The following is a 21,645-nucleotide window of genomic DNA, read 5'->3' as shown; positions in this document are numbered from 1 at the left end:
AGTGTTTCTGGATTAAATCTCCTGAACCTCTTCATCTCTTTCCTCCTTTAAAATACTCACAGGTTTTGGTCGTCTGCCCTATTTCACCTTTGTGCCAAATTTTGTTTGATTGTGCACTTGTGAAGCAACTTGAAATGGTTCAGTGTTGTGCAAATGCATCATATTATTTTACTCTAATTGTCAGGTTTATTTTTGCACAGCAAGAAAGTATTTAAGAGTTGTAAGTCTTAGAACTATGCTGATACTTGAGACATGACTTCTGTTTATTTGCAGAAAGCCCAAAGCCATTTAAAACTCCCTGTAGTGCCTTCCACACAGCGGCTTATGATCTATCGCTGGGCCCAACAAGCTTTAGTTACTCCTCCAGATCATCCACTTCTCCCACTAATTTGGCAGAAATTCTTTTTCCTGTACCTCCGTCGACCTGGACCAGAGTTTGGGTAATTCTCAGCATTTTGTACATTACTTTTGTTGGAACTTGTTGATTTTCAGATGTTATTCCTCATGGAATTATGCCATATTAAATATCAAATGTGCAGATTTTCATGTAGTTTTCATTTGCTGTTCATGTTCCTAATAACATTATAGTTTTGGTCATTTTCCTCTTGTGTATTAGTATATCAATATTTCATATTTAAATAAAGGCTCCAAAATCCAGACTTTTCCCTTTTTCTTAATTATTACATCTTGCTATTTTTATGTTTTTATTTTATATTAAAATTTAAAATATTTTTGAACTTTTAAAAATATGTGCAAATATCCTAGTGTAAATATCATATTCCACTTCAATTTTTATTCTTTTAAAATCATTTTGATTTTATTTCTCTCTGAAAATAAATTCCATAATTGCATCCTAGTCTTTATAGAGAGTTGTCTTCACTTCAGCCTCTGATAATGCCTTCAGTTACAATTTCTTTCAGTTTCAGATTTACCCCTTTTTGAGCTGTGAATTACAGCTCCCCTTCATCTTCACTGCAGAGGGAGAGGAACAGACAATTGTGAGGGATCAAATACAATTTTATTTTCAACCTTCAATGGTTTTTCCGTTTGTCCTTTTATCATGTCCTTCACCCCATGATTATGAAAAGGGAGGGGTGGAAAAGATGATTAGATTCATAGTCATAATAATTGTACAAAATGAAGTGAATGCAAATTGAAATGAAGCACGTCTCCAGCTTACTTTCATTAAGCAGGCATATTTTTTGCAAAAGGCTTCTAATAATAAGTCAAATTCCATTCTGAAGCTCATAATGGGCCATCTCAGGGCCAATAATGGACAACTGAATTTGTAGAATAGAAGTCCAAAATCATTAATGCCATTTTATGAAATGGTATATTCATTGAAGCCATGAATAACCTCAAACTACCTTTTCTACTCTAAACATCACTTCTTCTGTAACTCTAGATCACTTTAAATTCTCGGAATCAATCCTTGGGTTATACTTCCTGTGGCTTCTTGTGAGATGCCCTTGCAATACTCTAACCCTCAAGCGTAGCTTTTTTAAAATCACTAAGCACTTTTGTAATCCAAAAATCACACTTGTCATAATTTGATTAACACAACTGTTCCTTTTGATTGTGCCACCATTCTATATGCTCCATGTAGGAATGTTTGAAGTCCAACCAGTAGCAGAACTAAGATTTTTTTTTCACCTTATTTGAATTTATCAACATTCTAAAAGTTGTTAGTGAATGTTTTCATAAATATCATATCTTGTTGAGAATAGTGAGATACTAAGTAATTATTTATGTTATAGTTTGTTACTTAGTTGCCATTGTTACATTGTGCAGGTCCAGATGAACAGGTTGTCTTTTAAACAAATACTGAAGTACTGACTTCCCAGTCTACACATACCGTAGTTAGTTTGAAATGTTCAGCTTGACTCTGAGGCCCTACAATGCCTTGGAATAGAAATTTTAGTCAATGTTTTCGTCAATTGTTTATGTATTCTTGCTAGGGGCATCTGACTACACCACACAGAAATTAATTGTAATATTTGTTTAATTCTTCTGTTTTAGTTTGCCAGTGAGTGGCTGTATAGGAAAGCGTTATTTCCACAGTTCTTCACACTCTATTTTGCTGAAAGAAATGAGAAAACGCCTTATTGAAATCGCAGATTTTCACCATGAAGCTAGTAAAGCTGTAAGGATCTGGAAGAAAGGACAACGTACTGAAGGTACTTCACCACCAGATGAGAATATTGCACCTCGCCAGCCTGAATCCATGACTTCACCAGAATTACACAAAGAATTGCTCAGGTATTAAATCATTTTACTGCTAAGATTCTTTGAAAATTATTCTTTCACCCAAGTAGATGTTGCTGTTAAAGTCAGCTCTTACTGGCCTGACTAAATGCTTTAAAACCAGCCGGATCATATAAGAGAATAACATAGCTGTCATTTTGGAATGAGATATAGATCAGGTCTGGCAGGGCCGAAAAGAGATTAGCGAACCATGGTGTTTTAAAGCAGTCCTATATTCTTCTTGTTAGCATCTTTGACACTCACTTTTTAATTCCAAATTAATTCAGTTATTTAATTACAACAGCTGTTTGAATAAGGTTTGAACTCATTCATCTGTATCATTCACCTCTACTTCCTCAGGAGGCTAAAGAAGTTTGGTATGTGCCCATCGGCCTTTACTGATTTATTTCAATTCCATGTAGAAAGCATCCGTTCTGGATGCATTACAGCTTGGTATGGCAACTGCTCTGCACCTGACCTCAAGAAACTGCACTTGTGGATGCAGCTCAGGATATCACAAAACCAGCATCCCATCCTCTCTCTGTATTTCTCTCTACCTCTATAAGGCAGCCACCTTAATCAAAGAGCTTAACCCTACTGGTCATCCATGTAGTACATTGAGCACTGTAGCACAGTGTTCAATTACTACTCTGTCCCTTCCTATAGAAGATATAAGAACTTGCACATATATAGCACCAAACTAAAGGCAACTTCTCCCCCACTGTTATAAGACTATTGAATTGTTTCCTAGTACGATAAGATGGACTCTTGACCTCACAGTCCACCTCATTATAATCTTGTAGTTTATTACTTAACAGCATTGTACTTTCTCTGTGGCTATATGCACCTTATTCTATTACAGTTCTACCACTGTGTAGTAAATTGATGTATGTATACAATATTGCAAGACCACTGTTTCACTGTACCACAGTACATGCAATAATAAAAAAACAATTCCAATTCATTCAGGTCACTGGGTTGCTAGTTCACTAATTTTTTTTACTATATCCAAAATCTATTATTTTATAGATAATAATAAATCTATATCCAAAAGGAGGAAAAGGGAAAGCCAGAATTACAGAGCCTCAAGCTGACAGCAGTTGTTGGGGAAGAGGCTGGAGTCCATGTTTGTAAAATGTGTTTATTTTGAAAGGGAAGTAGTATTTGGCAAATTTATTAGAACTTTTTGAGAATGTAGTTGGCAAGATGGGTATTGGGAAACTGCAAAAGCCCTTTGATAAGCTACTTGAAACGAAAAGGAAAATGTGTTTTGTGTTTTTGTGTAGAAAGTTGGTTAAAGGACAATACAAGAGGAGAAAATAAGGGTCATTTTCAGGTTAGCGGCTAGTAACTTGTGGGGTGTCGCAAGGATTAGTTTTATCAATAAACCTGTGATGGCGATTTGCATTTGATTGAATTCAGTCAGCTCTGTTAGATAGGCCACGTCTTTCCCATGACCAACACCAGACTCCCAAGCTCAGTCACACAAAGAAATTACCAAATGACAGAAGTTAATATTCAATGATGTTCTCAATGCCTTCTTGCAAAGTGTAGCCTCACAGGAAGGTCCCTCTATTCCTCCGTGCTCCTAATGACACAACTATTCATGATGTACACCCCATCTTTAATACATCTCCCAAGATACATCACTTTTCATACTAAGCAGGATTAAATTCCATTTGCCATTACTCTGCTCAATTTACTAGCTTGGCGACATTACATTGTCCACAAATGTTCTCCTTACTTTCAACAGCACATCAGTGTTCATGTTATCTGCAAACTTAGAAACATCATAGCTATACAATAAAAATGAGTTGTCTTAACCCTCTACCTGGTACTACATCATTCTTCACATTCTTCCAATCACAAAAGCAACCTCCCATCATCCCCAGCTAAGTTCTATTACTGCACCAACTTTGGATCCAATTCCCTAGTCTAACTTGGATCCAGTTAAAAAAGTAACTTGGCTTTTATTCCAAGAAGATTTGGAGTTTAGAATAGGGAAGTATTGTTACAATTATATATGGTACTGGTCAGACCACAGCTGGGGTACTACGCACAGTTTTGGCCTCTTTATTTAAAACAGATACACAAGCATTGGAGGTTGGCTAAAAGAGATGCAAGAGGCCAATTTCATGGATGAGAGGTTTATCCTCCTTCTTGGCTTAGAAGAAAAGGGAATAGTTTAAATTAAACATGAAGGACTGTGAGGGAGTATAACGGTAAATATCAAGATGTTTCCACTAGCAAGGGAATTTTTTTTTTAAATAAAGGTTACAAGGTCATGGGATCATAAACACAAGAAAATCTGCAGATACTGGAAATCCAAGCAACACACACAAGACGCTGGAGGAACTCAGCAGGCTGGGCAGCACCTGTGGAAAAGAGCATAGTCGACGTTTTAGGTTGCGACCCTTCTTCAGGACTCTGACATCTCATCTTTTTCTCTCCGAGCCTGATGAAGGGTCTCAGCCTGAAGGTATCTTATGGATAGGGGAATCAAGGGATATGGGGACAAGGCAGGAACTGGGTATTGATAGTAGATGATCAGCCATGATCTGAGAATGGTGGTGCAAGCTCGAAGGGCCGAATGGTCTACTTCTGCACCTATTGTCTATTGTCAGCTGTACTCTTTTCCACAGATGCTGCCTGGCCCGCCGAGTTCCTCAAGCCTTTAGCGTCTGTTGCAAGGTCATGGGATGTTTTATTTAAACCTAAAGTGCACGGCACCTTCTCATGGAGTTGTCAGCTTTTTAGGGTGTGGAAGCTAGATCACTGGGGTATGTAAAGAGGACGCAGGTAAATATTTAAAGTTTAGCTGCTATGGGGAACTGGCACAGAGGAGGTTGGGAGGCCTGGGGTTCATCACCCATGTCCGTATGGAATAGTGGGACAGTTTTGAGGGGCTGAGAGGCCTGCTCCTGCTCCTACTTTCTAATGTTCTTGTATTAAAAGCACTTGGATTTCTTGACATTGCAGATTATCTCTCTGCTGCATATGGGATGATGCTGATGCAAAACTACTGTCATGTTTACCTGCTTATTGACATCTATTGCAGTTTACAAGCAATTGATTTTTTTGTTCTAAGAGATAAAATGCTTCATGATTGCATGTGTCTTCATTTTGAAGGCTTTTCCACATTTTTACATATTGGCTGGAGGATAGCAATCTACAAAAGAATGATCTTTATCTGCCCACTCTGCCTGTACAATATGATGCACATAAATTGGCAAAAGTCATGCAAAACCAGCAGGTAAATGTTCCCTCTTACCAAATTTTAGTTTGTTGAAATTTCTAAATAATATAGAACTAGACCATAACTAATAGCATGTTGTTGCATGCTGCCTCAGAATGTCACTTTGGTCTGAGTTTGTCTTCTGTTTACTCTAGGATCTTTGGATAGAATACGTTGACAGTGAGCGTGTGAAGCACGAGCTCCAAGAGACAGTGGATCTCTGGATTCAGCTCCACTCTGCGCCTTCTGCAACTTATGGAACATCAAGTTTTAAACACTTTGATCCACTTTCAGGCATGTTGTATATTAAAACTGTGATGGCAATTTTATGTTTTGTGCCCTAACCTATGACAGCGAGCTTGCATATGCCTTCTTCACCTTATCTATCTGTTTGGCCTGTTTCATGGATCCATCGGCTTGAACCCCAAGGTCCCTCTATTCATCAGTATTCTTTGTTGTACCAATTATTGTATAGGTCCTGTCCTTCTTGATTTTTCAAAATGTATCTTCTTGCACGTGTCTGGATTAAATTCCATTTGACAATGCTCTGCCCAATTTTCCATTTTAATTGTAATCTGCTGTTGCCTTAGACCACATTCCTTTATCCACATGTCACCAATTTTCTTCTTGTCCATAAACCTATTAATTATACCTCCAGCATTCAAAGTTCAAAGTAAGTTTATTATTAAAGTATATGTATGCCACCATATACAACCCTGAGATTTGTTTTCTTGCAAGCATACTTAGCAAGTCCAAGAAACATAATAAAATCAGTGAAAGACCACACCCAGCAAATACAGAAGAAAAAAAGAAATAATAAATAAATAAGCAATAAATATCAGGAACGTACAGTCAATAGGTTGTGAAAACTTCAGTGATGGGCCAAGTGAAGTTGAATGGTTTATTCCTACTGGTTCAGGAGCCTGATGGGGTGATAACTGTTCCTGAACCTGGTAGTGAGTGTCCTGGAGCACCAGTCCCTGCAATACACTTCAGATCAGAAAATCGTCCTTCCAGGACTGCCTTCTTCCTCCTATCACCAGGCCAATTTTGGACCCAGTTAGCTATCTCACCTTGGATCCCATGTGCCTTAGCTTTCTGGGCCAGTCTACCTTGCAGGATCTTGTCAAATATCTTGCTAACGTCCACACAGACTACATCTACGTCTCTTCTTTCATCAATCTTCATAAAATTTCCTCAAAAAAAAATTGAATAGACAAAGCACTCTAAATATGAAGAATATGATACTAGATTTCTACATTGACCTTTTAGAAAGGAAATCATCAAATTTCCAAAATTAGGTGAAAATGTGAAAAATAGATATCCTCAAACAGATTTTGGGGAGCCTACTTTTTAATGAATGAGACAGTGCCATGATGCATAAAATACAAATACATAAAATTTAAGAGTCAGTAATTCCCTAGCCATTCAAACAGTTATTACAAATGAATGCTTTAGATTTATCACCCAATACCAGTGATAACAATGGAAATTGTTTTTTCTATTTTAGCTAAAGGTCGAATCTTTAATTATCTGAAAACCCACAGCTCCCTTGTATCTGCTGTGCCCCTGCAGCGTATGAAAGCCCCTGTTCCGGATGTTGTCAGCAATAATTTGTCAGACAAAAAAGTGGCAATCGAACATGTTCAGCAATATCTAAACACCTTGCAACAGCAAGCAAAGTAAGTCACCAGCAATAATGTTTTCTTTATTTGTTCACCTTCATTGCCAGAGCGATTGAACTTAAGAACAGGGAAGTTATGCTACAACAGTACGGTGTTCTGGTGAGACCGCATCTGGAGTATTGTGTGCAGTTCTGATCTCCTTACTGGAGGAAGGATGTACTGGCTTTGGAGGTGGTGCAGAGAAGGTTCACCAGGTTGGTTCCAGAGATGAGGGGATTAGGCTGTGAGGAGAGGTTGAGTTGCCTGGGACTGCATTCACTGGAATTCAGAATGAGAGGAGATCTTATAGAAACATATAAAATCATGAAAGGGATGGATAAGATAGAGGCAGGAAAGTTGTTTCTACTAGTAGGTGAGACTAGAGCTAGGGAACATAGTCTTAAGATTCGGGGAGTGAATTTAGGACGGAGATGAGGAGGAACTGCTTTTCCCAAAGAGTGATGAATCTGTGGAATTCTCTGCTAATGAAGCAATAGAGGCTACCTCAGTAGATCTATTTAAGACAAGATTTTTGCATAGTAGAGAAATTAAGGGTTACTGGGAAAAGGCAAGTAGGTGGAGATGAGTCCATGGCCAGATCAGCCATGATCTTAGTGAATGGTAGAACAGGTTCATTGGGCCAGATGGCCGACTCCTGTTCCTCTTTGTTGTATTCTTATGTTTAATCGTATGGCCTCTGACTTACTTTATCCGTGTGATCGATCTCCTTTCCCCAATAAACTGTTGAATACCCTAGTTATTTCCCTAGTGACATATTAAGTGACAATATTAATATTTCTCTTCAAGTACTGTACCATCCCCCAATTCTTTAAATTTGCTTTCATCATTTATCTCAAGAAACCAGCCCTTGATGCATTTTCAACTTATAATTTTGTTCCAAAGTATTAAAACTTTGGTGACCAAATTGGTATCCACCTCTCGAAAATCCTTGTCCAACTACCTCTACTCAGATTTTTGTCCTTACCCTAAACAATAAAGGAGCTCTGATCAAAATCACAAATGATTTTTTAAAAATTATTATCATGAGTACCACAGAGACTGTGTGAGGGAATGGGAAATCTACAATCTTTGTCCCCTTGAGCGTTCTATATCCGTGACCATCTATATCTAGAGCTAATTATAAATGACAGAATACAGCATAAAGGAACATAATCTATTTCTGACACACTTCATTATTCCCTCCAAATGTATGTAAGTTCATTTGGCATGGTGGTGAATCTGTGGGATTCATTACCCCAGATGGCTCTAGAGGCCAAGTCATTGTTTAAAGTGGAAGTTGAAAGGTCCTTGATTAATAAGCGTGTCAAAGGTTAAAGGGAGAAGACAGGAGAATGGTGTTGAAGGGGATAATAAATCAGTCATGATGGAATGGCTGCACGGGCTCAATGGGTTAAATAGTCTCATTCAGTTCCTTTGTCTAATGGTGTAAATCTGACTAAATTATTTTCTGAGAATGCTTTCTAACAGCTGGAGTATTTTCTTATTCATGCACACAAATTACAATTAGTTTTCTAATACAAAACAATATGTTAGTAATTGCATAAGTCACATTAGCATGTGATTTTGACATCAGTTTGTTTGGATCTCATAAATTTTAAGGTAGTTAATTATGAATACGCTGCATCGGTGTTCTCAATGTCGGCCATATGGCCCCAGGGAGCCATGCCGGGTTTCATTGGGGCCACAGGAGTTTCTGAAAAGGCCATGATAAGTTTACTGTTTTAATGAAATATTGCTAAAGTATATTAATAAAAAAGAAATAGATGTATGTAATTTAATTGGAACCCTGAATGAAATGAATGAGAATATAAGCAGGTCAGAGAACAAATGGTTGCTACTAAATTTGGCATTCTACCTGTCAGATATACTTGAAAAAACTAAATTTATTAGACACATTATAAGGAAAAACTGCAATCTCATATCATGCAAAGAGGCTATTACCACTTTCCTTGGAAAACTCAAACTTTTCAGTAGTAGTATTGGACGCCGCAAGTTCACTGGCCACTCTTAAAAAATATTGGGTGGTGGATCTATTTGGGGTGAACATGATGATGTTGACACCACATTGCAAGGATGTCTTACTGAGCTGCAGAGTAATTTAACAGCTCAAGCAAAATTCAAATGCAGCAACCAAAATTTCTGGATAAAGCATAGTTATTTGTAGTTGGATTTCCCTCCTCTTATCTCATTGAATGTGGTTTTCATCAAGCTCGTCACCTGTTATCAAAAGCTTGTAACTGCCTTGACGTTGTGAAAATAGGTGATCTTCAATTATCTTTAACCAAGTTGCCACCAGATATTCAAAAACTTGCTAGTTTGCATCAGTGCAGGGATCCCACTACATACCCAAAGCTATAATCCAGAACTGGCTTGCCCACAGAAGCAAAGAGTATTTGTAGATGGGTCATATTCTGCATGGAGGTCGGTCACCAGTGGTGTGCCTCAGGGTTCTGGGACCCCTTCTCTTCGTGAGTTTTATAAATGACCTGGATGAGGAAGTGGAGGGATGGGTTAGTAAATTTGCTGATGACACAAAGGTTGGTGGTGTTGTGGATTGTGTGGAAGGCTGGCAGAGGTTACAGCGGGACATTGATAGGATGCAAAACTGAGCTGAGAAGTGACAGATGGAGTTCAACCCAGATAAGTGTGAGGTGGTTCATTTTGGTAGGTCAAATCTGATGGCAGGATATAATATTAATGGTAAGACTCTTGGCAGTGTGGAGGATGAGAGGAATCTTGGGGTCTGAGTCCATAGGACACTCTAAAAGCTGCTACGCAGGATGACTCTATGATTAAGAATGCATACAATGCAATGGCCTTCATAGATCATGGGATTGAGTTTAGGAGTCAAGAGGTAATGTTGCAGCTATGTTAGGACCCTGGTGAGACCTCACTTGGAGTACTATGCCCAGTTCTGGTCACCTCACTACAGGAAGGATGTGGAAACCGTAGAAAGGGTGCAGAGGAGATTTACAAGAATGTTGCCTGGATTGGGGAGCATGCCTTATGAGAATAAGTTGAGTGTACTTGGCCTTTTCTCCTTGGAGTGATGGAGATGAGAGGTGACCTGATAGAGGTGTATAAGATGAGAGGCATTGATCGTGTGGATAGTCAGAGGCTTTTTCCCAGGGCTGAAGTGGCTAGCACGAGAGGGCACAGTTTTAAGATGCTTGACAGAGGTAAGTTTTTTTATGCAGAGAGTGGTGAGTGCGTGGAATGGGCTGCCGACAACGGTGGTGGAGGCAGATATGATAGGGTCTTTTAAGAGACTCCTGGATAGGTACATGGAGCTTAGAGAAATAGAGGGCTATGGGTACCTCTAGGTAATTTCTAAGTGTAACTCTCACTTTACATAGCAGCTTAATGTAGTGGGTGATAGCCCCTGGCCCGGCCAAACTTAAGAAATTTTGTTTGGGTGGATGCTGCACGATGTGTCCCGTTACAAATCAGTACCCCGAAATGACAAACAGTACACAATATGCGATTAAACAATTAAAATTTATAACTCTCACTTTGGCCATATGGTTAGTAGAGAAACAAAATGAAAAAAGGCCGAACCTTATTAAACAGTCTGTGCAAAGTTGGAACTCACTCATAGTCCGAATGTTTAGCATTGACCTCCGAATGTCGCTGCCCTTCGGGCCCTTGCTCCAAGTCCACCCCATCCAGCGGTCTACCAACTCTCTCCATTCATGTCTTCTCTCTTCCTCTCTCTCCCTCTCTGGCAAAAGCCCGCAAAATCATCTGCTTCCAGATTCACAAGACAGGGCAACAAAATCCTGATTGGCTAACATGCATACCCCAGTCCTGTTATCTCCGGCCATAACCCAAACATTGCTGCTACAGAGTAACTGTTAATTCAAAAGTAAATATTACAGAGAAGCCATTTCATTAGCCTTAGCAGTGAAACATTACAGTGCATTACATAAGGTAACGACATAGCTTAGTAGGCCAAAGGGCCTGTATTGTGCTGTAAGCTTTCTGTGTTTCTGTTTGTAAAACTAATATCATAAATTGTGGAGACAGTGAACTGATCTTATTTCTCAGAATTGCTGCCCAGTGGGAGTCCCAGCAAACAGCACTGAACAGCGAGGTTTTGGAAGCATTACCTAAATTATACAGCAATCGGGAGGAGCAAGTTACAATGAAATTGGAGTGCCGGGGTAGCTCTTCTGACCGTGCTTGTCAAGGAGCAACAAATATGTCTGTGAAGGTTGGTAATTGTTTACCCATCTGTCTGCTGTATAGTTAAAACAATCAACATTAAAAATCAATTATTCCTGAAAAAATTAATTGCCTAAGATGTGTGCAATGCACTCAGTAGCTACTTGTTTATGTTCACTGAAGCATATAGTGAAATGTGTCATTTGCGTTATCAACCAACGCTTGTGTTATCCACAAGTGTCGCTACACATTCTGGTGCCAACATAGCATGCCCACAATCCTCGACAGAACATACCAAGCAACAAACAACAGAAAAACAAGCCTCATTCCTCCCTTCCTCCCACCCATGCACGCACACAGTCCTCTAACTCCAATGTAAGCAATCTTCTTCAGCCTCCAGTGGAAGTGTGGTTTTGTAGTAAGGTATTTGACTATCTTCTATGTTCTTTGACCGTTGTGTTTTAATGATGCATGTTAAAACATCGTAGTCACAGTAGTGTAGCAGTTAGCATGGTGCTCAATCCCAGCATCCTCTGTTAGGAGTTAGTACGTCCTCCCCGTGGAATGTGTAGGTTTTACAAATGCTCCAGGTGCTCCGGTTTCCTTCCACGGTGCAGAGATGTACCAGGTAGGTTAATTGGTCATTGTAAATTGTCCCATGTTTGTTTGGGTTAAGGTTAAATTGGGTTTGTCAGGGGTTGCTAGGCAGCATCGCTCAGACCAAAAGGGCCTATTCCTCGCTGTATCTCTAGGGAATAAAAATAAATGATAAATGTCACCAAAGCACTTCCCCTATAAAAGGAGAAATTGGAATTCCTTTCAAAGTACAACCTCTAATAACCTAGTGCTTCCTCAGTGCTGTCACGTGTCAGCCTAGGTTCTGGACTGTATTATCTGGAAGAAGATTTGAACTCTGAATCAATTTACTCAGATAGGAGTGGTAGCACTGGTAACAATGATTTCATCGGTCTTCATTTGGAGGAATCTTGTATATACCATCAGTGATCCCAGCAAGAAGGTAAACACCATGCCAGATTAACTTCTGATTTGTGGATAATAAAATAAAATGAATAAAATATAATTTACTAATGAATGCAGTAAAGATGCAGTGACTATTAGAGAATTAATATTTGTTATCAATAATTATTTGCGTAATAAATTCTATAATCAATAAGGCAAGCAAATGAGGTTGAAAGGAGTTGAGAGGAAAAACCATAGGATTACATGAATTAAATTAGTGGTAGCTTACAAGGGTCATGAACAGACATACTATAGATCACTTGGGCCAACTGGACTGAGTTCACTGCTGTAAATTCTTTATGATTAGTATAATAGCATATTAATGGCAATATTTACACTTAATTGCCTAATTATACTAATATGTAAAAATTAGTTAATACAAGATTTTAAGCAAGCTATCTTGAAAAATAAAATGGATCATTTAATTTCTGTTCGCATTTTAGTGTAAGAAGTTGTACAAGGATAATGCTGTGAACCAACAGCTTGAAGCTTTGGTCAGAGACATTAGCCAGTTGCAAACCTATGTCGCCCAACCACCTCCTCAAAATATTGCAGAAGCTGCTGTATATGTGGAAAACTTCATAACGTAAGTAGTGTTTCCAGAAGTTAATGTGTATAATCTTTGTTTGCTTCACAAAGGTGTGTTCTGTACATTTGCAACAATTATTTAATTGGTTTCTGTACACAGTTTTTAAAATTAATCTGTCGTTAAATATGGTAATTATTAGTCATTTTTACTTCAGTTCTAGTTCCCATAGATTTTAATTTCTTGACTTTTTTTCAGAAGGTTAACTACCTTCTCTTTAAATACTCTCAATGATCAAATCACAGCTCTCTACAGTTTATTTACGTTTTATATCACAGTAAGTATTTGAATGTATGGCTGTAAGTGGTCAGCATCACTATCATCCTTGAATTATCAGTAAGAAACTTCACAAATGCAAGAATACCTGTTTCTGCCACTGTCGCACATCGTGTGTTTCAGAGTGTAACTGTCCTTTGGGTTTTAAAAAAAATCCTCAGATTCTCTCCAACCCTCTTTCTCCTCACCTAAAAACTGTGCCATCCAGTTTTAGACATTCTTGGTATTGGGAAAAGTTTTTTATTATCCACATTGTCTATTCCCCTCATAATTTTATATATCTCTATCAATTCCACCCCAACTTCTTTACACTGTAAGAAAACAAACGCACCTTTCCAGTCTTTCCTCATTACTGAAAATTTCCATCCCAGGGAACGACCTGGTACAGCTTCTGTGCACTCTAGCACGCACACGTCCTACCTATTGTGTGTCCACCTCCCATTTAGCAGGATTAAATTGTTTACTATTACTCTACAGAATTTACTGTTCTGTACCCTACTTGCTACTAATAAAACACCAATTTTTGTATCAGTTGCACAAATAAATGCAAAAATTAGCTTGCTGGTTTCAGTGAGGAATTAGAAAGGATAATAGAATGCTGGCTTTTTTGCAAGAGGTATAGAGTATAAAACAGGAAAGTTTTAAAGCAATAAATGTGATGCTACAGATTCCAGCGTCTACACTTTCTCTTCTCTCGAGTTTTGGTGCCAGACAGACTGTATCTGGAGCTCTGCACAAATTCTATCCTTGCTGTTACCATTATAAATTCCATTGAATTTTGCAGTGTATATTGCTGAATAATGCCAGAATAGAAATTGCTCTGCCATTGATGATTTATTCAGTTTCATGGTCAAATATAATTAAGCGATGTGACTGAAAGTTCTGCAGTCTATATCTGAAAATTGAAACTTCTGAAGAAACATAGAATCATAAAAATCTCTGTAAGCAAGGAACCCATTTGTCTTCAAGCACATATCAGTATCAGCTCTTCAAATTTTAGCTCAATTTCTACCATTCCTTCTCATTCCTACCTTTAATCTTTTTCTTATTTCATTTTTCAGATGATGTTCATCCCTTTGTTAACAATTAACCAATCACTAGAAACAGCGTTCAGCATTTTTTAAGTTTTCATCATCAGTTCCATTATATGGATTTTAATAAACATTTATTGCTTTGGAGTGTCATTATTTTACCTGTCATTATTTCCAGGGCCTTGGTGAATGCCTTCAAACTCCATCATACAGAAAGTTATCAGAAAGTGGGGATTGCCTTGTTCTATGAGATTGTCTCTTTTGTCTGTGATGAAACTCAGCGGCACCCACCAACAAGACAGTTCTTTACATCATGCATTGAAATCCTTGGGCAGGTGTGATGATACTTTCTTTAGATATTACATGTATCAAAAACAAGAAAATATGAGATGTAACTATGTTTGGGTATCAATTTGGTGTTCTTTGAAAGTCAATAAAAACACTGCAGAGGCAAAATATCTGAAATATAAACAGAAAATGCTGGAAATCTCAACAGGTCAAGCAGCATCAGTCAATGTATCACATCTTGGACACTTTCTCAGTTCTGATAAAGCCCTAGGCTTAAAATGTCAATTATTTCTTTTTCCACAGATGTTGCCTGGACTGATGAGTTTTTCTAGCATGTTCTGTTTAATATTCTGTTCGCTTTCTCTGTCTTCACATTATAGTTCAAAGAATTCGTATAGACTGGCTTGCTTGATTTATTTCATTTTCAGCACCCTTTTATACCCTTCTTTGCTGCTTGGCTGACTTCATGCGCATATTTTTCTTCTGATACCCTTTTTACATAAATGTCCAAAAGCATCTTGAAGACACAGTTCTCAGCTAATGCTAAAAAGCTAACTTCCTTGAGTACATAAAACTCCCAACATCAATAGTTCAGTTATTTATATGCTAATTTGTATTGTCCATCTAGTCTCAAGCTTCCTTTAACTAAGCAGCTTAGCTTGTCTGTTTTGAAGCCAAATAACCTGTTTTCTTATACTGCATCTCTCTGAGCAGTTAGCTTTGTGATATGAGCCAGCAAGTCTGAGCTATAAGAACTGAAGACTGACTACTGTTTACAACCAGAAACTAAACAAAGAAATAATAGTTGCAAGGTTACTTACAAGTGTCTGGTCTTACAAGTGGCAGCTGCTGTGTTTAGAAAGCGGGCTTTGCAAAGCATGAGCAAAACACAGGCCAAGGAAGTGAATATCCATCATAGTTAAAGTTAGTGAATTCATGACCGTTTGTAGGTTAATGTTGAATGTTATTGGAATTTCCATTTTTTTAGATGGAAACATAGAAAATTGAACTCTGAACTCCAACTGTTGGCCGTGTTGTAAGAATATCATCAAAGTTAGTATGACACTTTGACAGCTCAGGGTGTCAGAGTTCAGAGCTCAATCCTGGATTCCTTTGTAAGTAGCCTGTACCTTCTCCCTGTGGAATGCATGGACTTTCCTCGGGTCCTCCCATTTTCTCCCGCAGTCCAAAGTAGGTCATTGTAAATTGCCCCACAATATGGTTGCCGTTAAATTAGGGTTGGCTGGGTTTGCTAGGCGGTACCACTCGAAGGGCTGGAAGGCCCTATTCCGTGCTGTATCTCTAAATAAATAAATAAATAAATAGAGTTTAAAAAACCTTTTAATTATTATAATGCAATTTTCTCCAGTACATCAAAGCAATAAAATATCAGACTTTTGAACAGTTAAAAATTAACTCTAATATTGAATATTTTCTCTATCCATGATTTAGGTTTTTCTTGGCTGTGCTAAAGCAGAAAGCAAAACTATATTGGAAAAAGTTCTTGGGAATAGAAGACTCTGCAATCTTTTGTCACCATACTTCACACCAAATATCTCGCCAGATGAATTTGTCAATCTTTACAGCAAAGTTGTCAAGTTCCTCCACACTGACAATGGTGATGTTATCTTTATGTTACTAACAAAGGTATTTTTCTTCTGTTTTTGCTACAGTAAAGTTATTAATATTAATAATCCATCTATAACCTGGCTTGTCATTGAATCTAAATTTGTATTGAGTTTAAGAAACTAAAATTCAGTTACTATCTTCCTGCTTTCAGAATTTATTTATTTTTTCTGTCATCACCAAATTTCATTTAATGATATAGAACTTAATGTTACATTTAGTGTTGGGAGAACACACACACACACACACACACACACACACACACCCCTCCTTCAATGAGGACTCAGTGGTAGAAAGAGTGAGCAGCTTCAAATTCCTGGACATCAGCATCTCAGAGGATCTCTCCTGGGCCCAACACGTTGATGCAATCATGAGAAGGCCATGCTTCATCAGGAGTTTGAGAAGATTTGTAATGTTACAAAAGTTGCTAGCAAATTTCTACAGATGTGCCATGGAGAGCATTCTGACTGGTTGTATCACAGCCTGGTATGGAGCCCCCATTGCACGGGATCACAAGGAGTTACAGAAGGTTGTAGACTCAGCCAGGTCTATCACAGGCACATGCTCATCATAATCAAGGACATCTTCAAGAGATGGTGCCTCAGGAAGGCAACATCGGTTATTAAAGACCCTCACCATCTGGGGCATTTCTGCACTTTACTCCTGTAGGGAAGGGTAGTTGGGTACCAGAAGCCCCATACCTAGCATTTTAAGGACATTTTCTACCCTTCCACCATATGCTACAAAGCCACAAATTATGCAATTTATTTCCAATGGTAGTAAACCTGATTCTGATTCATATATATCCACATGAGTGCTTTGGGCATGAAAGAGCTGCAGTGCTCTTTCACAGCCACTGCACAGGATCGAAAAAAACTGCAGACAATTGTAAACTCAGCCAGCTCCATCATGGGAACTAACCTCCCCAATATCCAGGACACCATCAAAAGGCAATGCCTCAAAAAGGTGGCAGACATCATTAAAGATTCCCATCACCCAGGACATGCCCTCATCTCATTTCCATCAAAGAGGACGTACAAGAGGCTGAAGATACAAGCTCAACATTTCAGGAACAGCTTCTTCCCCTCTACCATCAGATTTCTGAATAGACAATGAATCCATGAACACTACCTCATTTTTTATCTCTCTTTTTGCTCTGCTTATTTAATTTAATTTCCTTTTTTCATATATACTTATTGTAAGTTATAGTTTTTAGTATTATGTATTGCAATGTATTGCTGCCACAAAACGACAAATATTGGGACACGGAGAATGCTCATGATTTTAAACCTGGTTTTGATTCTGATTCAAACATAGAAATCAGAGGAAAAATGAATGCTGTCAATGTAACTGCAATAGGTAGCTGAGGTACTCCTTGTTGATGATACATACTGCAAAGATGGATGGATTTGATTTGAACAATTAGAGCAAATGAGGTTGAAACAGGAGAAGGTTTCTCCTGCCCCTTGAACCTACACCACCATTCTATGTTCATCAAATGAAAATTCAAAAAAATTTGCATAAGCTGAAAATCTGAAATAAAAACAGAAAATGCTGGAAACAATTCAGGAAATGAAGCAGAAGATGTTAAAAGAGAAACAGTTAATTTTTCAGCAGTTGGAAATTGTCTCAGACAGTAAACTTGTTTTTCTCTCTCCACAGATGCTGCCCAACGTTCCTCATGATTAGAAATCTAGCATTTCAGTCTTAAATAAAGAGACTCTGTCTTTGGATCTTCCAACTCAGTATCAGTCTAAACTGAGCTTCTTTTGTTTTCTGAGACTATACACTATAGTTCTGGATTCTCCCATGAGGGAAGAAATACAGTTCCTTTACCCTATCTATCCCTGTAATAATGGTATATCTTTCAATAAGATTGCCTCCTATTCTTCTTGCCTCCAATGAGAGTTCAAATATGTATAACTATTTCTACTATACCTGCAATCATTCTACTGATCCTTCTGTAAACCACCTAAATGTATTAATATATTTTCTTACAAGGAGCCTAAGATTGTTCATGGTACTCAAGATGTGGTTTTGTTTGTGCTATTTTACTTTTGTAAGAAGATATGTATATGCTTATGCTCCAACCCCCATCAAATCAAGGCCAACATTATAGTATCTTTCCCCAATGCCTATGAACTTAATGTGCTAGCTTTTTACATAAGAGCTCCCAAATTCCTTCATGCGGTAGTTTTCTTTGTTAAAATAACATTTTGTTCTTTTGCCTGTTGCAATTTGTTTTGAGTGCCACTTTCTTCAGACCTCTACTTTTCCCACCTATCACCTTCCCAGCTTCTCACTTCATTCCCCCTCCCCCACCGTCCTAACTTCCCCCTCACCTGGCTTTACCTATTGCCTTCTAGCTTGTACTACTTCCTCCCCCCCTTCTTATTTTGTCGTCTTTCCCCTTTCTTTCTAGTCTTTCTAGAATCTCAGCCCAAAACGTTACTCCTTATGCCTTTCCATTGATGCTGCCTGACCTGTTGAGTTCTTCTAGCATTTTGTGTATATTACTTGGGATTTCCAGCATTTGCAGAACTTCTTAGGTTTACAACTTGTTTTTGCTTTCTTTGATGGGAGAAGTAATTGTTCTCGCCTGGTCTATGTTGCAAAATCCCAGATTTCTATTTCTCTGATTAAACATCTGCAGTCCTTGTCATGCTGCTACTAACACAAAGATGTCGTAAAGGAAGTTATTAGATTTTGACCCTCAAGAATAAAGGTTGTATACAAATCATTATTTCTAAACATGAAGAGTTTGGAAGGGTTGATTTTTCCCATGATGTGCAATGCTAACTGTGTATCTAATTCATGTTTTGCCCATAAATATTGACTGGAATGGTTGTCATAACTTGTGGGTTATGACAGTAAAGAACAAGGAATCTACAAGATTGTTGCAGATGAATGGTGCTTTTAATTTTTATTTTACAGTTTGACATTTTGTTGTGGTTGAATTCCACTAAGCCAGCTATATCTGAACGGACGCAGTTATTAGAATTGATCCATTTAGGCCTGACAATGTGTGGACTTCAACCAGAGGAAGAAATTCAAATGGCTTTTAATGTTCTGTGTAAACACTGGATGTACATTTTGCACTATCAATTCCCGGATCATTACAGTGACTTCCTCAGACTTCTGATGCAAAGTAAGATGTTTGATATACATTGAAATTGTAATCAATGTTTTAATGTGTAATTTGAATGATTGATGTTTGCTTATCCTGTTTACTACTTAAACATAAGATATATTTATCGACTGAATTATTTGTACACCAAGTTTTTGCTGCCCAGATGAGCTGGATATTGTTGCACTAGGTCCACCTCAGTGAACCATTGCATGAAAGTTTTTTCTAGGCCTTATAAACAAGGACTGAGTTCACTTGAAAACATGTAAAAAAAAAAGTAATTAAAATCTTAAATGAAAGGAGAAATAATGAAAATGACTCTGCCCTATGCTGTCCTATTCTCAGGCGTGGAACTTCCACTGAGCCTGTACTAATTCTGACTGATGGTGTGCCTGAGAGACCATTGCTATGGCCTCGCTATTGGTGCCCCCAAATCTAATGCTGGAGCACAATTCTACACTCAACCACTAATTCTGTTTTATATACAGGGTTTGTGCTTAAGGCTGGAACTTCAGTTCAGATGTCTGAATGGTGATAGTTGCTATTGCAGGCATCATCCAGAGCCATTGAGGTCCAACCCATTGTTCTAGAAGATTATAGAATATTATACATATATTACTGATTTTTCTTAAATATTTTTGTTCTGATGTTTTTCCATAGTATTGTATCGCCTGAGTTCTGTCAAGGTTTTAAATAGTCACGAACATGCTACATTCATAAGCTATATCCTGACTGTTTCTTTTCTCTCCTCCTTCAGATTTCTGAAGGAAACTTCTGTAACAAACATCCAATTACACAGAACGGTTACTCTTTTTTGGACCAATTTCTTTCAAGATGACTATAAACATATAATAAAGTTAACATCTGGTATTAGTGAAAACTAATTAGAGATGAAATTTGAGATTGTAGTTTCAATTTGGTCTTCTAGCCCACATTTGTTTCTTTTTGCATCAGTGATAGCATGTGATGGATGTAAAAAGGGTAATTAAAGTGTAATAATGGTAAGGTAAAATGTTTAAAAATTGGAAATATTGATAATTGATGTTATTTTGGCTTCTCCCTCTACAGAGGCTCCTTGCCCTGTTGAGTATTTTCAGCAATCTTTTTTTTTAGATTTTCATCATCTAATTTTTTGTATATTTATAAATTGGAAGAGATCTTGCAAAAAAAAATTATATGTTTACTCTTGTTTTTTGAATAAGGTTCTTCAGAACAAAAATTGAATCCAGATTGTTGGAAGAATACTTTGAAAACCTTAAGTTGTACCTCTGAGGTTGAACGTGAACCCAGAATAATGAGATCTGTAGATAGTCAAAAGATCACTCTGTCATTTCAGCAGGTAATGCATGATCTGCCAATTCTAGCACAGGAAATATTTGTGTCTAATCAATTGTTTCTGGGGTTTCTGTATTAAATTCTATGGAAAATCCTGGCAATTCTGGACAATGTTTCTCACCCTTAGCACACCACCTCAGCTGAACAGAGGAGGTCTTTCAGTAATAGACTAGGACTGTGCTGCTCCTAAGAGCACTATATGAGATCAATCTTACACTCGGCCATTAGGCTATCTAATGAGTCAATCTATAGCCAGGGAAGCGATGATCCCCTCCTGTTAGATTGTTTGAGGTAACTTATTTTTTATTTTTTCTTCTAATATTTGTATATCTGTGCACTTGTAATGCTACTGTGGCACTGGAATTTCCTTTGGGATCAATAAAATATCTCTCTACATTTTGTTCCAAAATCAACATATTCTCTCCTATTTGCACATTTTTTCATTTGAATTTCATTTGAATTTCTTATATTGTCTTTAGCGCTTGAGTTTTTAGCTATTTTTTTCATCTGTCAACCAAGCCCTAACTACTTTGTTATTTCTTTTTCCCTTGCCCCACTCGTACTGCATCACCGTTTTGCATACAATAAAATGTTGTCAAGATACAAGGCCCTCAGTACGAATGTTCTGTTGAGCAAGGAGGAGTAAGCATGACAAAAAATGTTACTCTTCACTCCATTTTCTCCCACTTTTAAAGGGTCGAGCACCTGGTGAAGTGAATTTAGGAATTTTTTGAAATGGGCAAGAGAGAGTCTTGAGGGTAGACTTCAAGTTTAGGATATTTAGGTTTGAGTGGGGTAAGAATGTGATCACTGGTGGGGGGTGGGAATTAGGGCCACAGAGAGTCTTGTTTTAAAAAAAAATAGACCAGTCTATAGGAAATATAAATGGTGAAAACAAAATCAATGTCTGCAATTCTTTATTACATGAAAATTAATGAGAGAAAATAACAAACCTGTGAGTTTGTGAGTCTCCAGTACATAATCAGGGATGGGAAAATAGTTTGCCATGGATCAATTTCCACACAATT

The 21,645-nt window shown here is 37.8% G+C and overlaps 1 protein-coding gene across 2 annotated transcripts in view; it reads left to right on the top strand.

The window, feature by feature from the left end:
• epg5 (ectopic P-granules autophagy protein 5 homolog (C. elegans)) overlaps positions 1–21,645 on the top strand; it is a 134,144-nt gene that overhangs the window by 63,438 nt on the left and 49,061 nt on the right. For both annotated transcript variants that reach the window (XM_059989479.1, XM_059989478.1), the window contains exons 22-32: positions 274–440; positions 2,020–2,259; positions 5,374–5,497; positions 5,635–5,773; positions 6,990–7,161; positions 11,212–11,377; positions 12,792–12,934; positions 14,420–14,576; positions 15,982–16,176; positions 19,090–19,303; positions 20,485–20,621. In XM_059989479.1, coding sequence (XP_059845462.1) covers positions 274–440; positions 2,020–2,259; positions 5,374–5,497; positions 5,635–5,773; positions 6,990–7,161; positions 11,212–11,377; positions 12,792–12,934; positions 14,420–14,576; positions 15,982–16,176; positions 19,090–19,303; positions 20,485–20,621 — 1,854 coding nt within the window. The remainder of the gene's footprint in view (positions 1–273; positions 441–2,019; positions 2,260–5,373; positions 5,498–5,634; positions 5,774–6,989; positions 7,162–11,211; positions 11,378–12,791; positions 12,935–14,419; positions 14,577–15,981; positions 16,177–19,089; positions 19,304–20,484; positions 20,622–21,645) is intronic.

The sequence above is a fragment of the Hypanus sabinus genome, chromosome 14, assembly GCF_030144855.1.
Source record: "Hypanus sabinus isolate sHypSab1 chromosome 14, sHypSab1.hap1, whole genome shotgun sequence".
Classification (NCBI taxonomy): Eukaryota; Metazoa; Chordata; class Chondrichthyes; order Myliobatiformes; family Dasyatidae; genus Hypanus; species Hypanus sabinus.
This window is presented reverse-complemented; position numbering and strand designations above follow the sequence as displayed.